Consider the following 23854-nt stretch of genomic DNA (forward strand, 5'->3'; position numbering starts at 1 on the left):
AATCTGTGATGATTTGAGTTAGCAACTTTCCAGTAAATGCAGCAGCCTCATTCAGGATACCTAGACATATGTTTGCTTTGTCTGTGGATGCTGGAATTCTTCTTCAGTTTCAATGTATTTAAAATAACTTTTGATGTACACAAAGCTGACCTATAATGGTCGTTGAAACCTATGTCTGCGTTGCAAGGGTTTTCTGGCAGAGCACAGTGTGCTCTGCTGGGATAAGACATACTTGAATTAAACTGAGCACAGGGCATACCCCACACACACACCCTGCTAGTGATGGCAAAGATCACAGTGTATGGGGCAAAAAAATCATTGCTAATGTTGACACCAAGTATACCAACACTATTCATAAAAATGCTCCCTCCCAACTTATTCCCTATTTTTCTCACAGGAAGGAGTCCAGCACCAGAACTGCAAAACCCATGTGCTAATTTTGATCCTACATGGGGGGAACATCTTAGACACTGGAGGTGGGGACCAGAGCAGCAAGCTGGCAGACATCAACACCTTCAGTTCTGTGTTTGAGAAAGTGACCCGAGCCCATTTCCCTGCTGCTTTGGGCCACATTTTAATCAGGCTTGTTCCCTGCCCAGCAATCTGTTCAGCAGCTTTCTCTCTCGTTTCCAAGTAAGTTGATCTGCATTTCCTAATGTTTGGCTTTGCAGTATGATTTTGAATGGCTTTCTGTGACCTGTCTTTTTCATAATGAAATGTTGCAAATCCTTCTTAATCTTTTGCTTACTGCTTGACTTGGAATGATCTTTCATCCTTTTCTAAGTGAATGTATTTGTTAAAAAAAAAAAAAAAAAAAAAGAAAGAAAAACTCAAAACCCACCAAACCACCATCAATAAAAAACCAGCCCCAAAACCCCACTAAACCCCCGCCCCAAACCCCTTGGTGCACTGCAGACTGGTGTCCATGTGTGTCCAACAGAACAAAAATAATCCAGAAGAAATCTGCACAGAAGGAGGAAACTGTGGTAACTGTTAACTCTCTGCACCTTCCCACCCCACCCACCAGCGTGACCCCAAAACATCAGTAGTTAACTTCTATCTTATTTTAAAATTGAAATATAGCTAGATCTGCCCGTGGATGTGCCAGCTGACACTTGTGTTTGTTATTTCATCTGTTCATTATTTGGCCATTATAGTGACAGGATGTTACAGAAAACTCTCCTGATTGGTAGTTTTAATGCTTCCTGGTTTAGAAAGAAAAATGACATATTGCTAACATGGGTTTAGGAATAAAGTGGAGGTTGTGAAGCATTGCTGAGAAACTTGGGCCAATTTCAAGAATTCTGCTTTGCACTGGAAATTGAGAACAGAAATAAATATCTAAAACAAGACTGATTTAAAGGGTGTTCTTGGTGAAAGACAATTTACATATGTACATGTTTTTTACATTTTAAATCGACAAAACTTTAGTATCTGTTCATTCCCAATAGCAGCTGCTTAATTTGAGGTCCTGTAGTGTTTCATGGTAGACCACTCATTTATCTCCATTAATCTATAAGAATGCCATATACAGAAGTGTCTTGAATGCTACAAATTGGTGCATCCCTAGGAAACAGAGCTTTTGGATAATGAAGGCTTCAGTTCACAGTACAACTAGGGTTTGGTTGCAGGCATAGTGAGAGGGGTCCATTCACTCTGATGGAATTTCCTGTCTGAGCAGATCCATTTGATAACTGATGTTAATGGAGATGGCACTCGCAAGATTGTCCTTACTAACGTGAGAGATGAGTGGTTTGTTTTAAGCAATTTGGTATTGCACTTGCATAAAAGTAGATAGATCCCAGCTCAGAGCTTCTAGGGAGCAGCTGGGAGGGAGCACTGTGCATTACAGTAGATACTGATCAGCTCTTTAATGAAGAGCACTAGGCAAGACTGCCTCAAACATCTCGTTATTGATAAAAAGAGTACATTTCTCAACTAGCATAACTCTGCTAACTTAAATGACACTGAGCTATAGTATGATTATGCTACATGACATTCACATTTACATGTCTAGCTGTCATGTTCTGTTTCTGTCTGAGATCAGGTTCTGCTAGGAAACACTAGTTGCTATATGAGGCAGAGATAATGATTTCAATTTAGGAAGTTGCTTATTAACTGGAAAAAAAATAGTTGGGTGGATTTGGAATTTGGGGAGAGTTTGGGGGAAGTTGGTTTTTGGGGGAATAGTTAAGAAAATTCTCACAAAAATGGTTTAGTACATGTCTCTTAGTGTCTGGCTTAAAGAGGTAGTTCATCAGATCACATTGGCATTAAGTCTAGTGGCTTTCTGAGATTCCTGGTAGTCACTTCTGCATTTGAAAATTATTGTTTTCTAAAAAGTTTTGATAATATTTTGATACAAAAATAAGTACTATGAAATACTAAATGCAACTTCTAGAGCAAGAGTAGTTAGCAACTGCATCTCCAAGACCTGCTTAGTCTAGTATGTCATAGAATCACAGAATCATTTCGGTTGGAAAAGACCTATAAGTTCATTAAGTCCAACTATTAACCCAGCAGTGGCAAGTCCACCACTGAACTGTGCCCCCAAGTGCCACATCTACTGGTCTTTTAAATCCCTCCAGGGATGGTGACTCTGCCACGTTGCTTTTGAAGCAGGAACCTAACTCTGCCTGGTTAACTGTGCAGCGGCAGTGCTAGGTGCTGCAGTTCCCGTGTGCGTGTTGATGTGAAAGCTGTTGTCGCCCTGCAAAAGCATTACTACTGTTGATTTTAACAGTTACAGAAAGTGTATGGCAGTTACAGCACTCTTTTTGGCAATGCTGTGGGATGTGAAAAATTACATGTAGCAACTCATTCAGGAGAGCAGATATGATTTTATTTATTTACTTGGGGATCAGGAGGTATGGGTACTATTCCTGGGTCTGTAACAAATCCTAGTTGACCATAATGAGAAAACCAGTTTGGCAGTGCCTCACTTCTGTTCGGCAATTTGTTGAACAGAAACAAGGCTGAAGTGATATAAAGAGGAATTTTTCTGTCATTAACCGAAGGCCTAACATAAAGTCTGAGAAAGAAACAGGAAGATTTCTGCGGTCTGGATTGTGCCTCTAGCCTAGGTTACATAAAAAAAAAGCTCAAGGGATGTAGGCGTAAGAGTGTACTGTGGTTAAGGCATGTTCCTGGAAAGCTGGAGTGGAAACAGCTATTCTGAGACTTCACTCTGGCCAGTGAGTACCTGCAGAAGAGTTGAGGAGATCTACATCCATGTTTTGGACCACGAGATGCAGGAATGGCGATGCCTGCTGCCCAGATGACAGAGAGGAGAGATGGGGAATACGTTAAAGTTCTGAAATACTAGGTGCATTTAAAGCTGTGACAGGCATATACGAAGAAAAGGTGGGAGGGTGCAGACCAGGCTGGTGGAAGGGGTGCATGATTGTTCCTAACAATGGAGAATACTCTGAAACAACCAGGAAAGAAGTGTGAGTATGTCCAAATCACTGCCTTGTAAAGCAAGAGGACTGATAGTAGAAGGGGAAAGGAAACATCAAAGAGTGTTTGGGAGGTCATTCTTGCCCATTTGCAACGTTGATTAACACAGGACTCAGTAGGGCCTCTAAGGTATCCTGTAATGCAGTGCCTGCAGGTCTCCACTATTGGGAAGAAGAGCTGTTTGAGTGTGAGGAAGAGCATGTGCTGGCAGCCCAAATGAACAGAGCTCCTGCTTTCCTTCTGGTTTTTTATTCTCTCTTGTTGCTGCACACAGTATTTAGCCAGACTGAAAAACAGCCAAGCTGGATGTTTGAATGTCCTATAAAGTCATTTCCAGCTCTGATAGAAGATTGGTATTGCCTTGGTATGTTCTTGGGTGGAGCAGCGTGTGATGTACCCATTTGCGGCTGACGAAATGAGAGATGATTCCCTGCTCTCACATTTTGGCAGCTTCATGCTAGCAGCTTTCGTAGCTAGAACTCCAGGATGCAGTTGTGGAACACAGACTTGTGGTAAACATTCCGTTTAGCAAACTGTGGGGAGGAAGTGGGTTTTTGAATTCCCAGAGTGTTTCACTGAGGGTGAGCCAGATGCCTGACTAAGCAGCAGTACAAGATTTCTTGCTTAGTTTGAATGTATCCTCCGTTTTCTGAATGTGCAGGCATAGTGTGTGCCAAGGTAGTACAACCTTCTGTTTGAATTATGCTGTGTTCGTGTGCTGAGTGCTTTGCTTCATAGGGATTCCACCAGGACTTTTCATCTGAATCTACCGACACCGTTCTCCTCCCTGCATTGCAAACAGTGGCTTAAAGGAAAGGGATCTTTCAGTGCAAAATCACTCCATCTTGTAAACGTTTCAGGTTGTTTAATCCAGTCTGCTCCCATCTCCTCCCATCGCTTTCAGTTTCTTGTATCTCTCGTATCAATCAGAAAGACACTGTTTATGCAGCCTGTGTAAATGCTTGACTGATCTCCCGTCACACTTCTCTGTCTTTACTGCTAAGGACAGAAAAGGGTTAAAACTAAGGCACATGCTTGTTCCAGCTTAGATGACTTGAAAGCCATCTCCTTCCTTTTCAGGGAGAAAATATCCCAGAGTGGATCAACTGTTAGGCTTTTTATAGCCTTCGTATAGCCTTCATATAGCCTTCGTCTGATTTGATGAGCATACATTGATTCACACCTCATATGAGAGCTCCTAAATTGCAAGTTAGCCAAACAGGAAAACAGTAATTGCAAACTGGGGGGAGGGGAGAACAGGAGGGAGAAGGGAAAAAAAAGGCCATAACAAAAGTTACATTTAGGAAGCAAGCACTGAATAATCAGATGAGATGAAGGTGTTTTGTTGGATGAGTTTTGGAGTGCTCAGCCCCTTGCCTGCTCCTTGTGCAGTGGTGGGTCCTGCAGTGGAAGCTCTTAGAAAGTGTATGGCAAAGTTCAATCATTAAGATCTGCGTATTTTCTATTCCTTGTTTTCTTTTATCCTGAAAGTGGAAGTGGTATATTCTGGCATTCAGAAACAGCAATAGCAGGTCCCTAGGAGTGTCAGCGTGGAGAGCAGGTGGCTAAACCATAACGTCAAAAACTGTTGTATGACAGTTATCCAAACAAGTACTAGCATATGGGTTGATCACCCCTCTGCTTTTTCGTCTCACCTCTGCCATGGTCAGGGACTTCTGGCCTGAGCAAGTTTTGAGGAGAGATCAGTATTTTGTCTTGTTCTGCATCTAGCCAGATGCTTTCTGCATTCAGAATATGCACTTATTCCCTTGTTCCTCCTTTCCTGCCTCCTCTTCCCTGGGTTGAATAACCCCTTCCCCCCATCTCCATGGTGCAGTCTCAGTTATCCCTGCTGGCAAATGCCACTGTCCCATCAATCACTTCTTCCCTGGGAGCAAGGTTTACTCTTACCCACCATGGAAGACCAGTTCTGTCTTGCAGCTTGGTCATTTGCTGCCTTTTCTCAGAGACGTGTTAGGTTCTAAAACTACTGACTTTATCTGTCAGGCTGTTATATTTAGTGATTTCAGCTCCTTCCTTCTGATTTCCCTGTCCATCTCCAGCCTTTCAAGTGTGGTGTTTCCAAGCTGGTGCTTTGGGAAGGGCCTCCCGCGATGTCCTGCCAATACATAAAGATCAGATGGGGTTCTTGGCTCCAGCGCTGGTATTTTACCTATTAGCTTCAGCACTTATCCTCAGTATGTTCCCTGTGATAAACAACTTCATCTCTTCCATACAGTCTTTCAGTGGTCTGGAGCTTTCTTCCTTTTGTGTTGTGTCTACAGTAACAACAGATGTCTCTGTGGTTGCAACCTTTACAATGAAATACATTGGAACTGAAAAATCCAGACCCTCGTTTCTAAGCCAGTTAACTGTGATCAATTGTCTAGACAATAATTGCTTGGTTTGATCTATATTTCTTTACCCACAAAAAATAAGTAGCTGTTAGTTTGGGTTTTTTTCCCACTGACTCTGTTTCCTGTTGTTCTCTTGTAAATATTGTTTGCATTTTACTTTTATTGTGAAAACATATGCATTCACGTATTTTTTTTTTCCTTTTGTGTTTCTCCCTTTCCCTTTCCGAGGTGTCACCTGCCAGTTGTTATAGTAAATGAGGCCCTTTTGTGTAGTTTCTTAAGGTTCGTTTTTCATTTTTGAGAGTTAATATTCATAACTACATCTGCTGTGCACTTGGGTGATCTGATCAGCTGGCAAAATGAAGCTGTGTTTATTGGTGCATTGGCACAGCTTGGCAGAGCACCCGAGCTCCAGCACATAGAAACTGTTACACTACTTTGGATGAAAAATACCAAATCATTGGAGTGCTTCAGCAAGAGGCAAGTGTGGAAATGGCCAGTGAGGCTCAGGACATGAACACAGACCAGCTTCCATGCATGAGCATTGCAGGTCTTCTGTTCTTCTTCCGTTACGCCGGTAATAGTCTCAAGGATGCAGGTATTTGTTAGAAAATGCGGAGACTAATTCCATTTCAGGCGGCTTGCTTTTTAGTATTGTGATAGCTCATGAAGTTCCTAAAGAAAGTGAATACGAAACAGCATTGAAGTTGCCTGCCGGCAGCTTTGGATAAACTTTTGATAAGCTGAATACTTCTGACTTTCCTTTAATCTCTAAAGGACAGTCAACTTACTGTAAGAGATTCTGGCACACACTAAATGTGCCTCGCATCTTTGATTCTCTGTGAATTGTTTTCCCCACTCATCAGTAAAAATCAGTCAAAACATGACTGGCAGATTTACCTGGAAACTTGCAGGGTGCACATCCAAGCTGAAATAAAGCTGACAACCTATCCAATTTAAGCCTGCATTTTCAGTCGAGCCACTCCTTTTGCAAAGTGTTACTATGCAAACATATACATACGATTTCAGAAAGTGTGCAGCTTTGTTCCATCTTTTTGAAAAGATGAGACACTGAGAAAAATGTTTTTATATGCTTTTGAAAAATAAATCTATTACACTTGTGTTCTAGGAAGCAATATTCCATTGTGATGATTGGATCCTGATCTTTGATGTTGTAAGTTGTTATATGGGGGGAAAGAAAAGCTGAAAAGGAATAATCTCTTTACTCTTCTAAATTATGTCTACTTTTATGTGGAAAAAAATGCACCAAGTATTCTTAACTATAGAAATGCCTTCTAGCATGATCTCATTCACATAAAGCAGTAACTCCTTGATTTTATTTTTTTTTAAGCAGTTGAATTCTGTGAGAAAATGATTCTTCCTGTATTCTCTCATTGTGAACTCCAACAGCCCAACCCATTTCTGTTAATAAGCAACTTGTTCATGCTGTAATGCTGTGTGCTGCCTCTTGCATTTTTCCTGATGATAGCATGTCCTTCTCTAGCCTAAATCCCTACAGCTATGATGAAAGCTGTCTCAGCAGCAGTGAAGACCACATCCCACTGGCTGCCTTGCCCTTGCTGGCTGTTTCATCCCCTCAGTACCAGGATGCAGTTGCCATGGTGATCAGTAGAGCCAATCAAGTTTACAATGAATTTCTCAAATCTACAGATGGGGCTGGTTTTAATGGACAGGTAGGACTGTTTTCTCTTACATCAAAGTAAAATTCCTTCAGAACAAGGCTGTTTCTTTTCAAGCCATTGTGTTGAAGACTTTGAGTTATGGGCGTGGGACAATACTACAAAACATGATGAATGTTAGCGTAGGATATCTATGCAAAATGCCTTCTCAGTGTCCAGCATGAGAAAGATACTTCTGGAATCCTGTGCAGTATCTAACCTGGACTTACTCAGTTGGTAGAAGATGTTATACCTTCTCCCACAATTAGTTTGACCCCTAAGCTCTTACCAGGTGTTGCTATGAATTCTGGTAAAGGTGTAAGAGCCTTAGTTGTGCGGTTAAGTGTGGTATGCTAAGCAGTGAACAAGCATGCCGGCCCAAGACAAACCATAACCTGTTACTGAGTTTCTCACACATCTGTTATAGCTGATAGAAAAGTTGGGACATCTCTGACTAAGAGCATAAAGAATCCAATATTTAGCCATTAATATATTTTTGTTTTTGCCTCCACCACAGTAGTGATAAAACAATTGGCAGTGAAGAAGTTCCAAAGAAGTCTACTTGGTGTGTTTTACAAACCATGTAAATAGTTTAACTGGAAAAGTCTGTACTACCCATGTATGCTCCACAGAATTTTTACCATCAACAATTACCAGCATTGTTAACATGGAAGTGAATTCTCTGTGCTGTCTGCAATGCTTTGCTTTGGTCCTTGCAAATCTCAACTCTACCTCTGAATAAGTCCTGTACTTTCAAAATACATGCCATATAACCTGACCCCCACCCTGTGTGAATCTTTTCTTTCACATTTTGGTCTCTTCTCTCCATTTATATTGCAAGTTCATTAGATAAGAGATTGCCTTTCTGGTTTTATACTGTATCTGGAATAAGTTAACTCCATTACTTTAATGGCAATAATAATGAGGATTAGAAATGGAATGGTAAATTGAAGGATATATTACTAATCCTGCACAAAATGTGCTGTTAATTTTATTAAGATTACTTGTATAATATACTTTTCAGTTCTTTGTGGATGTTACTATGTGGTGTACAAATCTGAAAATCTGAGGGTAAATCAGCATGCTATTGAATTGTGTACAACTTTAGAGCCAGAATTGTCTTAGGAGAGATGTTACCTTAATGTATTTTGATTTTTTTTTTTAATGGTTTTATCCCAAGAAATGTACTTAATTAAAAGAGCATGGTATGTGGAGATGCACTAAGAGAACTTTGAGGTTCTTCCCTAAATACATCTTGAAGCACTCACTTTTCCTAACATGCTTCACTTCGAAGAAATCATGCACAACATCCTGTCATCCAAAAATTGTGGTTTAGTGTTGTAACCAAGCTGAATTAAGGCTTGAAGCAAGTTAAGGTTTGTAAGAAGAGGTGATGTCTTCTGTTAAATTAATTGGACTTGGGAACAGTAGACTAGGCATTTGTTTCAGTTTGAGAATTGGAGAGAGGGGGTTGCTGGAACCTTCAGACCGTGGGGGTTGTTATCAAGGAGAAAGGTGATGCAGCTATTACTTATCCTCAGACACTGGCATGGGAACAGGGAGAATGAATAATCTTGTTTGGGATGGGGAGGTGTTCAGTGGAATTGGCTTGGGAGGTAGATTCTAGTGTGCCATAAAATTACTCTAACTATTGAATTCCCAATTTTACTACTCTATGTATTTTAATTCCCAGGTCCATACTTTGAAGGTAGCTTCTATGTTTATATTAACTGTGAAGCAAGAGTGAATCTCTCTGCTTAATACCTCATTTAAAAGTTCTGTTCCCTTGTCCTGAGAGGGGAGTACCAATCTGGCTTTCATCTGTTGAGATTTTCTTCCCTGTATGACTCTGAAGGAAATGTAAGTGGCTTGAAGTCTTTGCGAGACCAGCTGTGTGGTGAGCTGGACTTCTCAAGCTGGGATCTGGCTGCAAGTGGCCACTCTCAGCTGGTCAGAATAGTCCTTGGGACAGATACTCTTGGCATTCAGCATATATCTAGAGATAAAAGGAAATGGGGGAAAGTGGCTACATGTTTTCAGCTGCAATAGGAACCAAGGTGTAAAAAAACCAGCAACAAGGCTGTAAAGACAGCCGCTCCTCTGCAGAGCTGTGATGCTTTTTGATTCTTCTAAAATACTTGCTGCATGTCCCAAAAAAATCTTTTTATTTCTTTAGGTGTGCCTCATTGGTGACTGCATTGGAGGAATTTTGGGCTTTGATGCCATCTGCTATAATTCTAATACAGCTGATGAGAGTCGGAACAGTAGCAGGAGAGGAAGCATCAGCAGCATCCAGGTAAAGAGAAAAAATGCACCCAGCTGAACGCCTATAGATTCGTTCCCTGGAGGAAATCAGCTCCGTATAAACCAGAGAAAATTTAAGTATTTGGTAAATTGCCATGGGATTTTGCTCATATATTAGAAAATTGCTGCCTGAAATGTAGAGTCTTCAGCTTCAGTTTTATGATATACAGAAATAATTAGTGAAGGCTTTATCTGTAAATCTTTAAAGTAGGGTTACCAAGTGCTGTTTATTGTATCCCTAGCTGTAGATGCAAACATATCCTCTCAGTAATTTCTGGCAGGTCTCTGTTTTTGTCAGGTTCTTTTATCTTTCTTTTTATATATTTTGTTTTAATTTGTTCACACAGGGTCTGGAATTCCTTATGCTGCTGCCCGGGGGTATTCTGGCATTAACATGTGTTCAAGAATTAACTTTAGTGACTGGTGAAAGAATGCCTCCTTCCTGATAAGGAATGCAAGTCCCCTGAGGATTTGTGAATAGACCACTGAGCATAACACTGTCTATATGAGTGCTGCATTTGGAGGGAAGGGAGGATTAGTTCTAACTGTGATCCAGAAGAGACTTTTTAATAGTAAAAGCACATTTTTTTAAAAAAGGAATGCTAACATGCGAGCTTCAGTATTGTGTTCAACACTTAAGAAAGAAAATTGAAGCTTAGCTAGTCTTACGTACTTCAGACTCAAGTGGATATGGAAAGAGGGGTGCTGTGTAAGAGCTGATGCTGAATGAAGTGCCCACACTCTGTTCTTTGCTGGTTTTGTGACCCTGGCCAAATTGTTTCATCTCTTGATCCTTTTGTTCCTCTCTCCTCAAAAAAGGGCTCAGTGATACAATGCGGCTTGGTTCAGTTGAGAGCTATGTATGTACGAGAGCTATGTTGAGAGTATGTGAGTGCTCTCGAGCAAAGAGACATCTTCTAAATGTTTCCAGGAAGGAAGAAGAATGACTCACTGTTAATAACATGGCTCTGGATTCTCAGCAGTCAGCCTTTGATAGCAGCTGCACTGCCGGCACTGCCTTGCAAGCAAAGGAAATGGAAAAATGGTCTTCCTGGATCCCAGTCCTACAGTGGGGCTGATTGTGCGAGGGCTGCTGGTGAATCCGAGCATGGGGATCAGGCTTGAGGGAGTATAGTTCCTTTGACTTTCCTGGTCTTGTAGTTTCCCTATTAAATGGCTGTAATGTGTGAATGTGTAAAATGAATTTGTTCCCAAATCAGTCTTCAGGGGACTATCACATGAACAGCTCCAGAACTGGCACTAACTATAGTTCCTGGGTTCCCTGTTCTTGGGAATAAGATTAATTAATCACTTGTCACAGAAACCCGGAGGTCCTCTTGGCTATGAAAGACTATATAGATGGAACAGTGTGGGAAGGTTCATCTTATAGATCATATGCTGCTTCTGTCTTGCATTTTTCTGCAACTCATCACATAACTCTGGAGAACAGATTACGTTCTTCAACATCTCTTCTTGACATGAAATCTCACCCCATGTGCACAGGGCTGCTAATGTGCTCCAGTACTGAGTGAGGTTGTGGGAAATACATGACCTATGAACTTGTTCCTTATATAGATTCAGAGAAATAGATCAATTAGCATGTTTTCCATTGTCTGTATGCATGACTTTTGCCAAGCCTCTTGATCCATCATGGCTCAGTCCTCATCTGTTAAGCCTTGCACTCTTTCTCACATCCTCTGTTTTGTCTAGTTGGATTTTACACTCTTTGCAAATTGCTTAAAAGTACTGAGCATGATAAAGCCTGTGTCCACTTGGGGCATTTGCAGTTACGACTTGTGAAGAGTGTTCCGATGACACTTCAGCAGTGTAATGCCTGGCATAATGCTGTGTCTGAGACAGGCGTAGTGAGCAGTGGTGGAGAAAATGTAAAGGAGTGTGCGGGGAGAGTTGTATGCAACAAGGGGAAAAACAACTTTGAACCCTACTCTCTTGTACAATGCACAGACAATTTTCCAGTGACCTTCCCTAGGTTTGTCTCACAGAGATCTAGTACCTTGTCCTTCTAAAACTACTTTTTTCTTCCTTCATTGAACTGCCAGTGGCATGTGTTTTCTGAAAGACCTGAATTTTACCCATAGAAAATCAAGTTTAAAATGTGTTGATTTTGACCAAAGAAAATGAAGGCTTGTTCTGCAGTGCAATAATGCCATGTCCTGTTAACTTGCTTCAGGTGATGGGTTTTATTCTAGAGTTTAAACAGAAAAAAAAGAGAAAGGGGGAAGCAGCTAGCATTGTACTTTGTGTTTAACAGAAAAGTCTTGCCCAGTAAATCAGCACACACAACTGAAATGCTAGGTATGCTAGGTTAACCTTGGTGATAGCAGTGCAGAAGAGGGAGCTTAATGTCAAATTCCTGCAAAATTTGGCCTGTCTGAGATTGTCTTATGACACGAGAGAAGAGCACACCCTCTGCAAGGAGAACCTGTGATTGAAGCTTGGAGGACGGAGGTGAATTGTTGCTAGCTTTCAGGGGGGAAGATAGTAGCTTCCATTCCTATAATGTCTTTAAGAAGAACTAAGGTTCTGTGGTGACACAAGCTAATTCTTAAATACTGTGTAGAAACATAGGTGTAACTAAAGTGAAAACATTTGGTTCTACATTGCTGTCAATTCTATGCCTTTCCAACAGCCAGCCTTCCTCCTGAGACCACCAGGAAATCAAGAGACCTAAACAAAAATGCTGCATCATGTTGAGTTCCTTGCATCTGCTTTCTTGCTCTGGCACCTTTTATCTCAATCCATTGACAGAAATTACTTTTTAAAAAGTAATAAGAGCCAAGATGTTGACATATATGCCATGTGATTTTAACAAAGAGAGCCTTAAAATGTCACCAGGGTTTTGATGAACCTGAACCTTGACAGCACTAAGAGGGTTTTTAGAAGCCACTGATGTTATGGTGCTTTAGAGCTTGACCTACAGCCCGTTTAAATTGTTGGATTTGTCAGGGCATTTCTTGGGCTTTGTTTCAGTCTTCTGCTGTGTGTATGTGGATTCACATCCATTTTGTGTGCCGCCATGAATACTCTTATGAACTGTAATAAATTTATTCACAGTAAAAACACCAAACTAGAGTTTTAGGTAAAGGTTGCAGTATATTTGTAGCATGCAAGTTACAATTTAAAATCATAAATATATTGAATTGTCATGGCGCTGTTGCTTGGGAACCAGCTAGAGATCAGAACTCATCCTGAAGGCTGACAGGTGAACAAACACCTCTGCTATATCAGTTTGAGATAATCAATGAAACATGAGCAGGTAAAGAAATGTTGTTCATTTATGTTCTTGACAATTAACCTATACTCTGTGAGAAACACTATGGTTATAGGAATTTTGGCTTTGAAAAGTCACTGGTGTTCTGGAGAATAGAGAGAGTTGCTGAGAAGGACTGATGTTGTAAGAGAGCTTCAGTGTAAGGTTGTAAACTGCGGGGCAAAGCAAGCTGCATAGAGTCAGGGTCAGGCTGGGCACAGAAAAACCACAGTAGAGCCTGGAGCTGGTGTGAACTTGGCAGAAGCATGTATTTTGGGTGGAGATTTTGTTTTGGTTTTACAGCACTCCAGCCCAGAAAGCAGTGGGGACAGCAGCTCCATCATGCAGCAGGAGCCCTTACCTCCTACCTGGCCCTGTTAAATCATTCTCTGCACTCATTCACAGTAACAACTACAAGAAATAATAGTTTTAACATTGTAGATACATTAGTATTATGCCAAGCAAGGTCCTAAATCTTACCACAACTTTAATATGAAAGTTGGAATGTTGTGAATTTTGCTATGTTACTAGGAAACACAGAAAGAGGTTCCTGCATGCATGTTAGGTTTTCTCATTGTGCCATCACAGGAATAATCACCTGTGAACATGCTGATCCTAAACTAATCTTCTGCAAGTTACCGAGATGCTGATGGTAGTTGTATGATATCATCTCATGAATTCAAGTACTGCATTGTAAGAGTTATGAAGTTATGTAAGAGTAGAATATGGATGAAACCCAATGGTTATGCTATTAGAAGGGGTTTAACTGTATCTGTTCTCCCAGTGTGCCTTGTTGATGTTCTCTGTCTTTAAAGTTTTGTAAAAATAGATGTCAGGCATTTTCAGACTTATTTTGTTGATCTGAATAGAAGTAGATTTACACAGAATGGGATTACACCATTGTTAGAAAGAGCCAGACCACGCGTGCCTCATGCACCCAGATCTCATGCATGAATGGGGGGACTCAGCCCAGTGGCATTTGTTTAGAAAAGCAGCGGTTGCACTGGCTACTGAAATGGATGCAGGAATAAAAGTTGGGGGGCAATAGGGGTATGTTAGGGAGGATACTGGTGCAAGCTGCAGAAGCGCTGGAGGAAAGGAATGATAAATCGATTTCCTATTTTAAGGGGTACCTTAAAGATAATGGTACCACTGGTCTCCTCTCATATCCCGCAGAAGTTCACATTCTTAAAAAATCATTTCTCACACCCATGGAACATTATGGAGCATTAATGTCGTAATGGGCATTTTGTGTGCTCAGGTAAGAGCCCTTCTGATTACCTGATGATATCGTAGTTCTCTAGGAATGATGAAGTCATAAGGGATGAAGCTTTTATGTTACTCCTCCCCATCCCCAAATTCCCCATTCTCTTTCCAGCTTTTAGTTTGTGTGTCTTAACAAGGAAATTTAGTCTTCAACTCTTTCCTTAAATTCTGCTGCAGAGAGTCTAACCCATTCAACCCTTTCTTGGATAAAGTGAGGTCAACTGTATAAATGGAGCCATTTCATATAAGCTGTGTCATATTTTGGTCACTGTCTAAATCTTCCTTTTGCTCTGTTCATTCTCTGAAGGATAATCCCCTCTTAGCAGAGGACTCCAGTCTTGGTGGCAGCAAACGCCTGAGCAAAAGCGATATTGACATCTCGGGACTCATGGAGGATGAGAAGCCAAGGCAGCCGTTGCCTCGGAAACAGAGTGATTCATCCACCTCTGACTGTGGTCCTATAACCCAGCATCATGCCTTCCTGTCTAGGTAACTTGTGTTTGATGACTGGGTAAACAGTGAATGGAGCCTGGCAGCACCAGAGCAACAGGATCATTTGTATTGTTCGTGATGTTTCTGGCAGTTTCATTAAAATCCCTGTATACCTCTCAAAGCCAATCGTAGATATGGTGGGTCTGGTATGAACTTACTTGCACATGGAGAGATTTTTATTTAGTCTTTATTCACTTGTGAGAGTTTTGAATATACAAAACTCTCAGAACTGAATGTCGAATGAATGCAAGAATGAAAGAAATGAGTGCAAGCACTTCCATTTCTTCAGTGCAACCCACACAAACCAAGATGGATGAATGCTTTATAATTCTAATTTTCTGTTACATTTTTCTTTCCAAAGATCCCCCTGTCTTCACTTACAGGCTTTCTATTATTCTGGAAAGAGTGAGATAATTCCTTTAGGTGTTCCCAATGATCTATAAGCTATTTAGATCAGCCTTAAAGCAAACAGAAAACCTGCATAAATATTTAGTTTAAATGAGGAGGAGGTTGGGAGAGGAAATGTAACTTAATTAGCTTTTCTGGATCCTAGCTAATGTTTAAAACAAAGCTTTGATGGGAGCATAAGCATTTCTTTTGTCTCATTGTTTCTTCCTGTACTAAGCTATTTGGTTTTTTACTTCTCAGATTTCTTTGGGTTTTTTCCTCTATGCATCACCTTATTTCCTTTATTTCATTGAGAGTGATGCAGAGGGAGAAGTCCCATTTTGTGTTGAAGTTTCGATTCTGGTACAGTTAAGTATAGGGCAGACTTACTACTGTGCTTTATGTCAAGAGTGGCAGTTCTGTTAGTAGCAGTTAAGGTAATTTTATTTTCTTGCTTTGACTGAACATACTTTGCTTTTGTTGACTATTCTGCTTTTCAAACCACTGGGTTTCATGGGTATCACTATGTTGCAGAGTGTCTTCCCTCTGAGGCAGAATGGTTGGTTTCTGTTTGTACATGACTCAACACATGAATATTATTTTGGTCAGTCGCTTTTAGGTCCTTGCATAGGGGTACTATTTTTATGTTTATGTGGGTGTGTGTAAAAGCACTTCAGACATGGAGGATCACAGGAGAATTGAAAGTCAAAGATAACAGGGTTTTGTGGTTTGGGTTTTTTTTGGTTTTTTTTTCGGTTTTTTTTTCATTTCATATGCATCTATAATTTTAAACCAAAAGTTTTACGTGCAGCTGTACTTAAGCAAGCAGGTAGAAAACTGTTATCTTCCATTCAAATTTTGGACTCTTCAAACTTTAGGCTGTTGCTAAGTTACTGAGGAATAGTTGAACTAACACAGGCTAAAGACAAGAGAAAAAAGTCCTTAGTAAGGTAAAGAGGGGGGGGGGGGAAACATAAACCAAACCATGTCATCCTCTGACCCAGCCATGTACATAGAGAGATTCCAAGCCTTTCTCTTCCTCTCTGTGACACTTCTGTAAGATCATTAAGACTTTTCCCCCATAAGCTCCTTTACTGCAGTTTAGAGGTGGTGTGTTACTCTGAGTAATGAGGTTAGAAAGATTGCACTTTCACACAGGAATGTCCTACACACTGTGGTTGTGTTGCAGTGTGTCAGCTTACGCTTTTTGTCCAAGTGCTTCTAGCACAGAGAGGTAACTCTTAACTGCTGTGCCGATGGTGGATTTGATTCTTCGCTTTCTTCATTTCTGCCCTGAAGGGGACCTAAGTTTGATCCCTGGAGTTTCAGTTAGTAACATCAGGTTATACGGGAATGCCTCAGATAGGAACCTCAGATAGGTTCTCAGATTGAGCCTGGTGTCTTGGGACCAGTCTTCAGGATGTCTGGATTCTGATCCATACTTGTCTACTGATGCAGAGTGTAGTGTGCAGATAACTCACGAGGGCTTCAGTTAGAGCACTGGTTGAAGTCAGCATGGTCAGCACCTCTCAGTCAGGCTTTGCATGTGCTGGAGGCATGTTCTGCTCTGTCTCATGACTGGACAGCAGGTGTATATGCTCTTTTTCTGCTTCTGAATGTAGTTATTTCATCTCCAGAAAAACTAAATGAGGGACAGTCTTTCCTCTGTCAGTGAGGGATAGGTGATCTGTATTTACCTCATGCATGTGTGGCATACAAAGTAAATGGAAGTGTTTAACTCGCTTAAGAGATTAAAAGATGTCTATAAACATAATCAATTTTAACTTGCAATAAATAGCTGAAAAGTAGAGAAATTCTAGTTCATAGCTCAGGGAATGGATTAGAACAATGCTTTTCAGGTACCCATGTAATATACTTAATGACTATAACCTTTTAATACTAATTGCCCTTATACAACTTGAGTAAGATAGAATTTGTAGGAGAAGTTTTAGAGTAAGTTTATGTATGTCTGTACCGCTAAAAAGGAGGGGAGGTAAACTGCAATCTTCGGAGTCCGTGAGTAACTTACCATTAACTATTCTGCAGAATAACTGTAGAAAACTCTTGCATGTTGAAAGTGGTAAATTTACTGAATAGCCGCACTGGACATCATGCTAAGTGGCTGCTATACTGCAATATCTAGCTTCAGTTGGAGGTTTATTGCTTGGATCTAGATACAGGTGCTAGAGCTTTATAAGCAGCCTGTTTTGGGAATGCAATTTTCCTCTGGATGCCCTCTTCATGGTTGTTGAATCTGCATTTTGTTTGCCTAGCATCCACTCAAGTGTGTTGAAAGATGGTGCAGACTTTCCACCTGTGAATTCCAGTCTGTCAGAAGTAAACCTGGGCCGATTTGAATTCGAGGTGTCTGATTTCTTCCTCTTTGGATCACCGCTTGGTTTGGTGCTGGCCATGAGGAGCACTGTTCTGCCTGGCCTGGACGGTAAGCTCTGCCTGGGGTTAGAATACAGGCTGCTTAGTCACCTTAGTAAACAAAGAGGCTCCTGTGAAAGGAGGTAAATAAAGGAGCCTACTTAAAGACTGGGGAGAGAGGTAAGTTTCTTCCTTTAAAATATCAGAATGTTAGTATAGGTAGGTACTGATGAGGCTTGTTCCAGGGGTGTCACTGCTCACCCATTTACAGTAGCATGTGTTTTGCTCTGCTGTTAATCATATATTCCATGTTGTGTAACATGAAGCTTACACCTCACCAAGGATCACACCTTGAAAAAGATACCAAAAATAGCATCAGTGCTTGGTTCAGCATTGCATCTTGTTCATGTCTGGCTTTGTGGGTAAATTTGGCCCCCAGGTGTGTTGGTTGTGAGACACTTTTTCCCTTTCTGGTGACAGACACATACAGGACCTTTTTGCTTTGTTTCTAAATCCATCTGGATTTTTTCAAATTTTTGTTAAACTAAGAGCTTACTTTACTCTTCAAAACTCAGTGTGTATTTTTTCATTGTATGAGGTTTGGATAGCCCAGTCTTTATAGGAAGTTATAAGTTCACTTACCAGGGAAGGGGGAAAAAACAGTTGCAATAGTGAGATGAGACAACAATTCAGGACTCCCAGTTTTTTTCTTTTCCATTTATAGACTTTTGAGTAATGTCATTTGACTGAGTTTTCAAAGTCACATTTGATTGTGGGGATAAAGTGAAATGTCATATAAACTGAGAATTATTTTACTTGCTGTAATTAAAAATGTAACCAAACCTATGTCTTTCAGAGCCTTTAGAAATCCAGTAGGATTTTTTTTAGCAAGTTGCATGACCCTACAAGAGAGCATAATTAAACTCCCATTTTGCATTTCATTCATCATATATGCAGAACTCAGTTTTGTTCAAATAAAAAACCAAAAACCAAAGCTCAGCTGAAGAGAATGGAAATTCATATATCTTTTCCCACAAACAAAGGCTTTTTGCTTCTGTGAAAGAGCTGTCAGGGAAGTGAACAAAAGTCCCGTAGATGACAGCTGGCATTTAAAAATGCACTGCAATTTGGTTTTCTGTCTTGGGGATTTCTTTACGAGATTAGCAACACTTTCCTCTGAAGATGGTGGGGGTTTTGCTGGGGGCTTGGGGCAGGGAGTTCAGTGTTTTTTTTCTAGGACTTCATGTGGAAAAATCTGTCAGTATTAATTTATGTGCATGGATTCAAATTCTTTGAGCTAGAGTTTGTATTTTTGCAAGTTGTTGTGGTTTCTATTTAATGAATCAGAATGGATGCATTTCATCTGGACTCATACATGAAATAGAGCATGCATCTGCTTCATTAGATACCTTTTTAGAGTCTTCAAGGACAAATACTGATGAGCAGATGCCAGGTACTGCACAGTAAGTAGAGAATACTGGCAGTGTTTGGCACAAGAGTACCTCAGTGAGTAGCCAGTGGTGGCTGTCAGCAGTTTACTGTGTGTGGTAAGCCCTCCCATCAGTCAGTCCTGGTGGGCATAGATGAAATTCACATTTCACTTCCAGGGATTATACACATGTATTGAAAATGTATGAAAAGTTAATGGAATTGTGGCTTTTTGCAAGAGGGATTGCTCTGAAGTGATACAGGTTTTGTGTGTGATTCTCCAGGCACTCCTCCCCTTGAATGCTGTGCTGCGTATGAAAGCATTTATGTATTCAAAAGTGTGACAATTACACTTAAAAGTAATTGTTGGCCATATAAACGTGCCCTTTAGAAGTAATGTTGGATTCACAGAGGTGAGTCGTTATGCTAGTGAGAGTGTGGCTAAAACCAAATCTTCATTCCAATTTTTTATTTCCTTGCCAAATGCCTTTTAGTTCTCCTCTGTCGAATACTCTATTGGTCCCTTACTGCTTCCTTGACAGTTCTTCTTGGTTACCCTCTAGCCCTCTCTTCGGTGGGCCTCCCAAAGTCTAGGCTCAGATATTATTTTCTAAAGTACTGATCATTTCTGTGTCTCTGCTAGATTCTTCCTCTCTCTGTGTGCTGATTATCCTTGGAAGAGGTTTGGTACCCTATGAAAATGTGAACGTTTTTTAGAATTCCAAGTATATCACAAGCATTTAGTTACAACCCGAAAGTGGCATTGTCCTGCCTTAGGATGGTTGTAAAGGTAGGGTGTTCTGCACTTGCTCTCACCAGGAACTAGTACTGGTAAGTGCTACAGTGGTAGCAAATAATCTCCTTTGGAGCATGATGTGCTATATTCCTTTGCCAAGTTGGAAAAGGGGTATGAAAACAACCGATAACTCTGAGGACATGCTTTCTTGTTGCCACTAAATATCGTAATTTGCCCTATGCTGACAACTTTCATAACCCTGCTGTTTGCATCCCTGGCTTTGTCTGCCTTCTGTGCCTATGCACAAGGCAGACATATGCAGAAAAAGTCCCTGTACAAGAAGTATTAGAAGGTGAAATTAGGCAAGTGATTTAGTTACATTAAGCACTTCCTTTATGTTTGGCTCTGACAGTTAATATTAGGCATGATGAGAAAGAAAGAATAAACCAATATAGTACCCACTAGGGAAGGAAGCTGTAGTTCAGTAGAATAATACCCAGTTTTGTGCTCTACTTTGCAAGCACTAGATCCCTACGTACGTACATCAAAGTCACGGGCTTGCCAAAATACGGTTTTAATTAGAACACTACGCAGTGTTTTACCTCACAGCGTGTATCCCACATTACTTGGGCTCGGCAAGAAAATTTTACTTGTCTTAAAAAAAATTAATTTCTGCTGCACTTAAATGCTCTTACACAGGTAATCTGTTTCCATTTCTTCTGGCAAACACTAAGAACAAAATACAGCTTGAAGAAAGCCATCAAAAGTAGTCTCAGATCTTTGCAGTCTTGCTGGTGTTTTCCTTCTGCTTCTCTTGTGATGCAGCTAAGTGGAATACATGGGAGAATTTACTCAGTTTTAATAGCACATTACATTGATGGGTGCATTTTGTACCCTACTTTGAGAATATGTTAAGAAAAAAGGGTACTTGATAGTGGTTCCTGGAGAACTGTGGAACGGTGCTTCACGGAAAAATCTCACAGGCCATATTTTTGCATATGGCTGGCTTAATGGTGGGAAAGGGACAAACATGGCATGAAGCTCCTATTTATTTGGTAGTGGGAAAGGGAGAAGATTCTGTGGTGTCCTCAGGAAGCAGTTCAATCTCCCACTTTCTTTTCATCTGCTACCAGGTGTGCTGATTGATGCAGAGAGTCATCCTTTCTAGGAAGATCAACATACAACAGACATCAGAAGTAGGTCTTGGTTATCCTGCAGCTGTTTTACAAAGAGCTTGGGATGGAGGGGGAACAACAACCCACAAAGCTTCAGTTAATGCTCCCCCCCAAACAGCTGCATAGGTCAGTTTGTGTGGCAAAAGTCCTCCAAAATTAAAGAGAGAGATACTGCACTGTCCTCAGAGTGACTCAGTGAATGCAAAATACAATATACGCTGCATGTCCAAAGAAGAAAAAAGTTAATGGCTTCGCAGAACTGGATTGTATATAGATATATCCTTACTGGAAGATTTGTCCCAGAGCATTTCTTGAGAGGCTTTAATAATTGACATCTTCATGACATGAAGATAAGTCTCCCAGACAGTTTAGCACAGAGCGCATGTGATGGAAGTGGTCCTGGTAGATGTGATTCATCATCAAGCATCTTGAGAAGGTTTTTGCTATGATCAATGAAAGGTTCATTTCTTACTAGTTTGAGAAGAAACATAATGTGCTTTTATAGAACAAACGTTCATACAGAAGACGACAAAACAAAGTATTGCTCATGCTATTGCTCAGTGTGGCAATACTGCTATTACAAATAAATAGAAATCTTTTAAGCTTAGAACTTGATAACACTGACATAGTCTGTATCAGGATTTCTCTCTATATGCAGCATTAATAGCAGCAAGTACCATAACATGAATTTTTAAAGTACTTCCAGCAACAGAGTGGAAAGCACTTGGAAAAAGCCTGTAAGAATGTAGTGATTTCTGATGTAGCTCTTAGTCTTAGTGACTCTCTGTGACTGCAGCAGAGCAAGATGTACAGCATCAAGTTTGCTCAGTGTAGTTTTGCTTATGTACAAATAGCTTGACTGTGACTCTTGAAAATGAGACAGAACATAAGTAGTGTGTTTTGATTTTTTATTATTTTTAAATTGCATGGTGGGTGCTCTGGTGAGAGATGTCACTTAATATAGACCCCTTAGATCTAATATTCCATGACACCTTATATTGAAAGTCTAACATCTTCTCTCATGGTTTTCTGTTAAGCATGTGTTTGGCTTCTGCATGGGGACGATGCTGTACCAAACATGTCTTCTAAGGAAAAACCTACATATTACTAGGTTTTTGTTACCGCCACAAGGAAATAGTAATTCTATCAAAAGAACATCTAGGGTTTATCGTATAGTACAACAGGTTTGCAAACATGTCTTGCTTGCATGGAGTTCATGGGGAGCAGACATAATATTCCCAAACATATTTTATAAATACTTCAGTCATTCCTTTACTCTTGTAATTAATAAACTGGCTGTTGTAACAGGTAATACAGTATTATACAAATGGTACTAAGTTTAATGAGCCTTTAATGAATTGATTTGCTCACAGTGCAAGATTCAGTGTGTTTGAACTGTGATGTGGTGACAAGTGACTACACTGACCATTTTACAGACCTTGTCAGTCTCGTGCAATCACCCATCTGATATACGTTATGCTTCGGTGCTGTGTGTTTAGTCAAAAGAATGCCTTACTAGCCAAGTAAGTAATGTTCAGATTTGTATTTACAGTGGCAGCTCAGAAACCTCAGCAGCTGCACACTTTCAGCAAGAATCATGAACATTGCTTTACTGTTATAGTATAACCAACCTCATTTCTATACATTAGCTTCCATAAGGTGACTTCAGAAACGGCAGTGCTTTCTGTCACCTGCTCCTGCTGTCACCTAGATTCAAGTCCTCTGGATGTAACAGGCCCATCAAACCATTTTGCTGGTAAATATTTGACGTGCTGATCATCATAGCTGTAATGCTTAATCACATATTCACAAGACTACTTTTAAACTTCTTTTTCCATCCTTACTTCTGTCTATGTCTCTGGCTGGTCTCCATGTCTGCTGTGTGCCTGCATCTCAGATCGTGATGTGTCTGTAAACTCCTTTGCAGTGATGGTTAAATTTCTTGTGGCCAGATGTATGCTAGTCTGTAGTTTAAAGAAGACAATATTAACCATGTTTCTGTATAGACTCCTTGAAAATTGTAAAGGGGCAATATTGAACTCCCTTTCTCTGTCTCATTCTCATCCAAGTATGCCAGGTCCGCCCAGCCTGCAGCCAAGTGTACAGTTTCTTTCACTCTGCTGACCCCTCTGCCTGCAGACTTGAACCATTGCTGGAGAAAAGATTCCATCTCCTGCCTCCGTTCAGTATCCCACGGTACCAGAGATACCCACTAGGGGATGGAAGATCTCACCAGTTAGGTACAGTGCCTATTTTCATAGCTCTCCTTACCTGTTGTTCTCTTAAGCATTCTCTCCTCACACAGCTCAAAAGGATTTGAAATCGCAATGTTCTAACATGCTCAAAACAAGTCATCTGAGACTGAACAGCACAGACATATTTAGCAAGTGTGGGACCAAAGATTGCCAAGAGAAACGGTTCTTACGTATGAGCTTTGTGATACCAGTTGTGTTAAAGAGGGGTTGGAAGGTGATACCCCTGCTTTAGTTGAAGTGTCACTTGCAAAATTCCATGTCTTTGACTATTATTTTAAACAATTTGGTTTTGCAATTAATTGAACTTTGGCTAGATCTTCAGATATTGTTTCTCTGATAAAATCGTACAGGCATGAAGTATCTTGTCATCTTATGCAAAAAAGGGATTGATCAGTGTGTATCTGTACGTGCATGCAATGCACATTGGATTTACTCTTTCTGCTATACATACAGATACGAATTCAGGCCTCAGTAAGGTACCTCAAAAGGCTTTTCAGGATTCAGAGTTGAAAGCTGGAGGCTAATATAGTAAAATGGCAGTGTTTTCTATTCATTGGAGCTAGGAGAATTGGATCATTTGGAACCTGTTCTGCACAGTAGGATACACACAGCCCCTTTTATGAGCTCAAATATGGCGTACTTTGAATGCAAATCAGTTTGAATCTGATTAAA

At 40.5% G+C, this 23854-nt stretch overlaps 1 protein-coding gene across 1 annotated transcript in view; it reads left to right on the forward strand.

The window, feature by feature from the left end:
- PITPNM3 (PITPNM family member 3) overlaps positions 1–23854 on the forward strand; it is a 51451-nt gene that overhangs the window by 12823 nt on the left and 14774 nt on the right. Inside the window, exons 4-9 of the mRNA XM_010014953.1 lie at positions 398–633; positions 7321–7510; positions 9672–9791; positions 14644–14825; positions 17489–17658; positions 22997–23167. Of these exons, the coding sequence (XP_010013255.1) occupies positions 398–633; positions 7321–7510; positions 9672–9791; positions 14644–14825; positions 17489–17658; positions 22997–23167 (1069 nt within the window). The remainder of the gene's footprint in view (positions 1–397; positions 634–7320; positions 7511–9671; positions 9792–14643; positions 14826–17488; positions 17659–22996; positions 23168–23854) is intronic.

Source organism: Nestor notabilis, unplaced genomic scaffold (assembly GCF_000696875.1).
Source record: "Nestor notabilis isolate BGI_N333 unplaced genomic scaffold, ASM69687v1 scaffold31075, whole genome shotgun sequence".
Taxonomy (NCBI): domain Eukaryota; kingdom Metazoa; phylum Chordata; class Aves; order Psittaciformes; family Psittacidae; genus Nestor; species Nestor notabilis.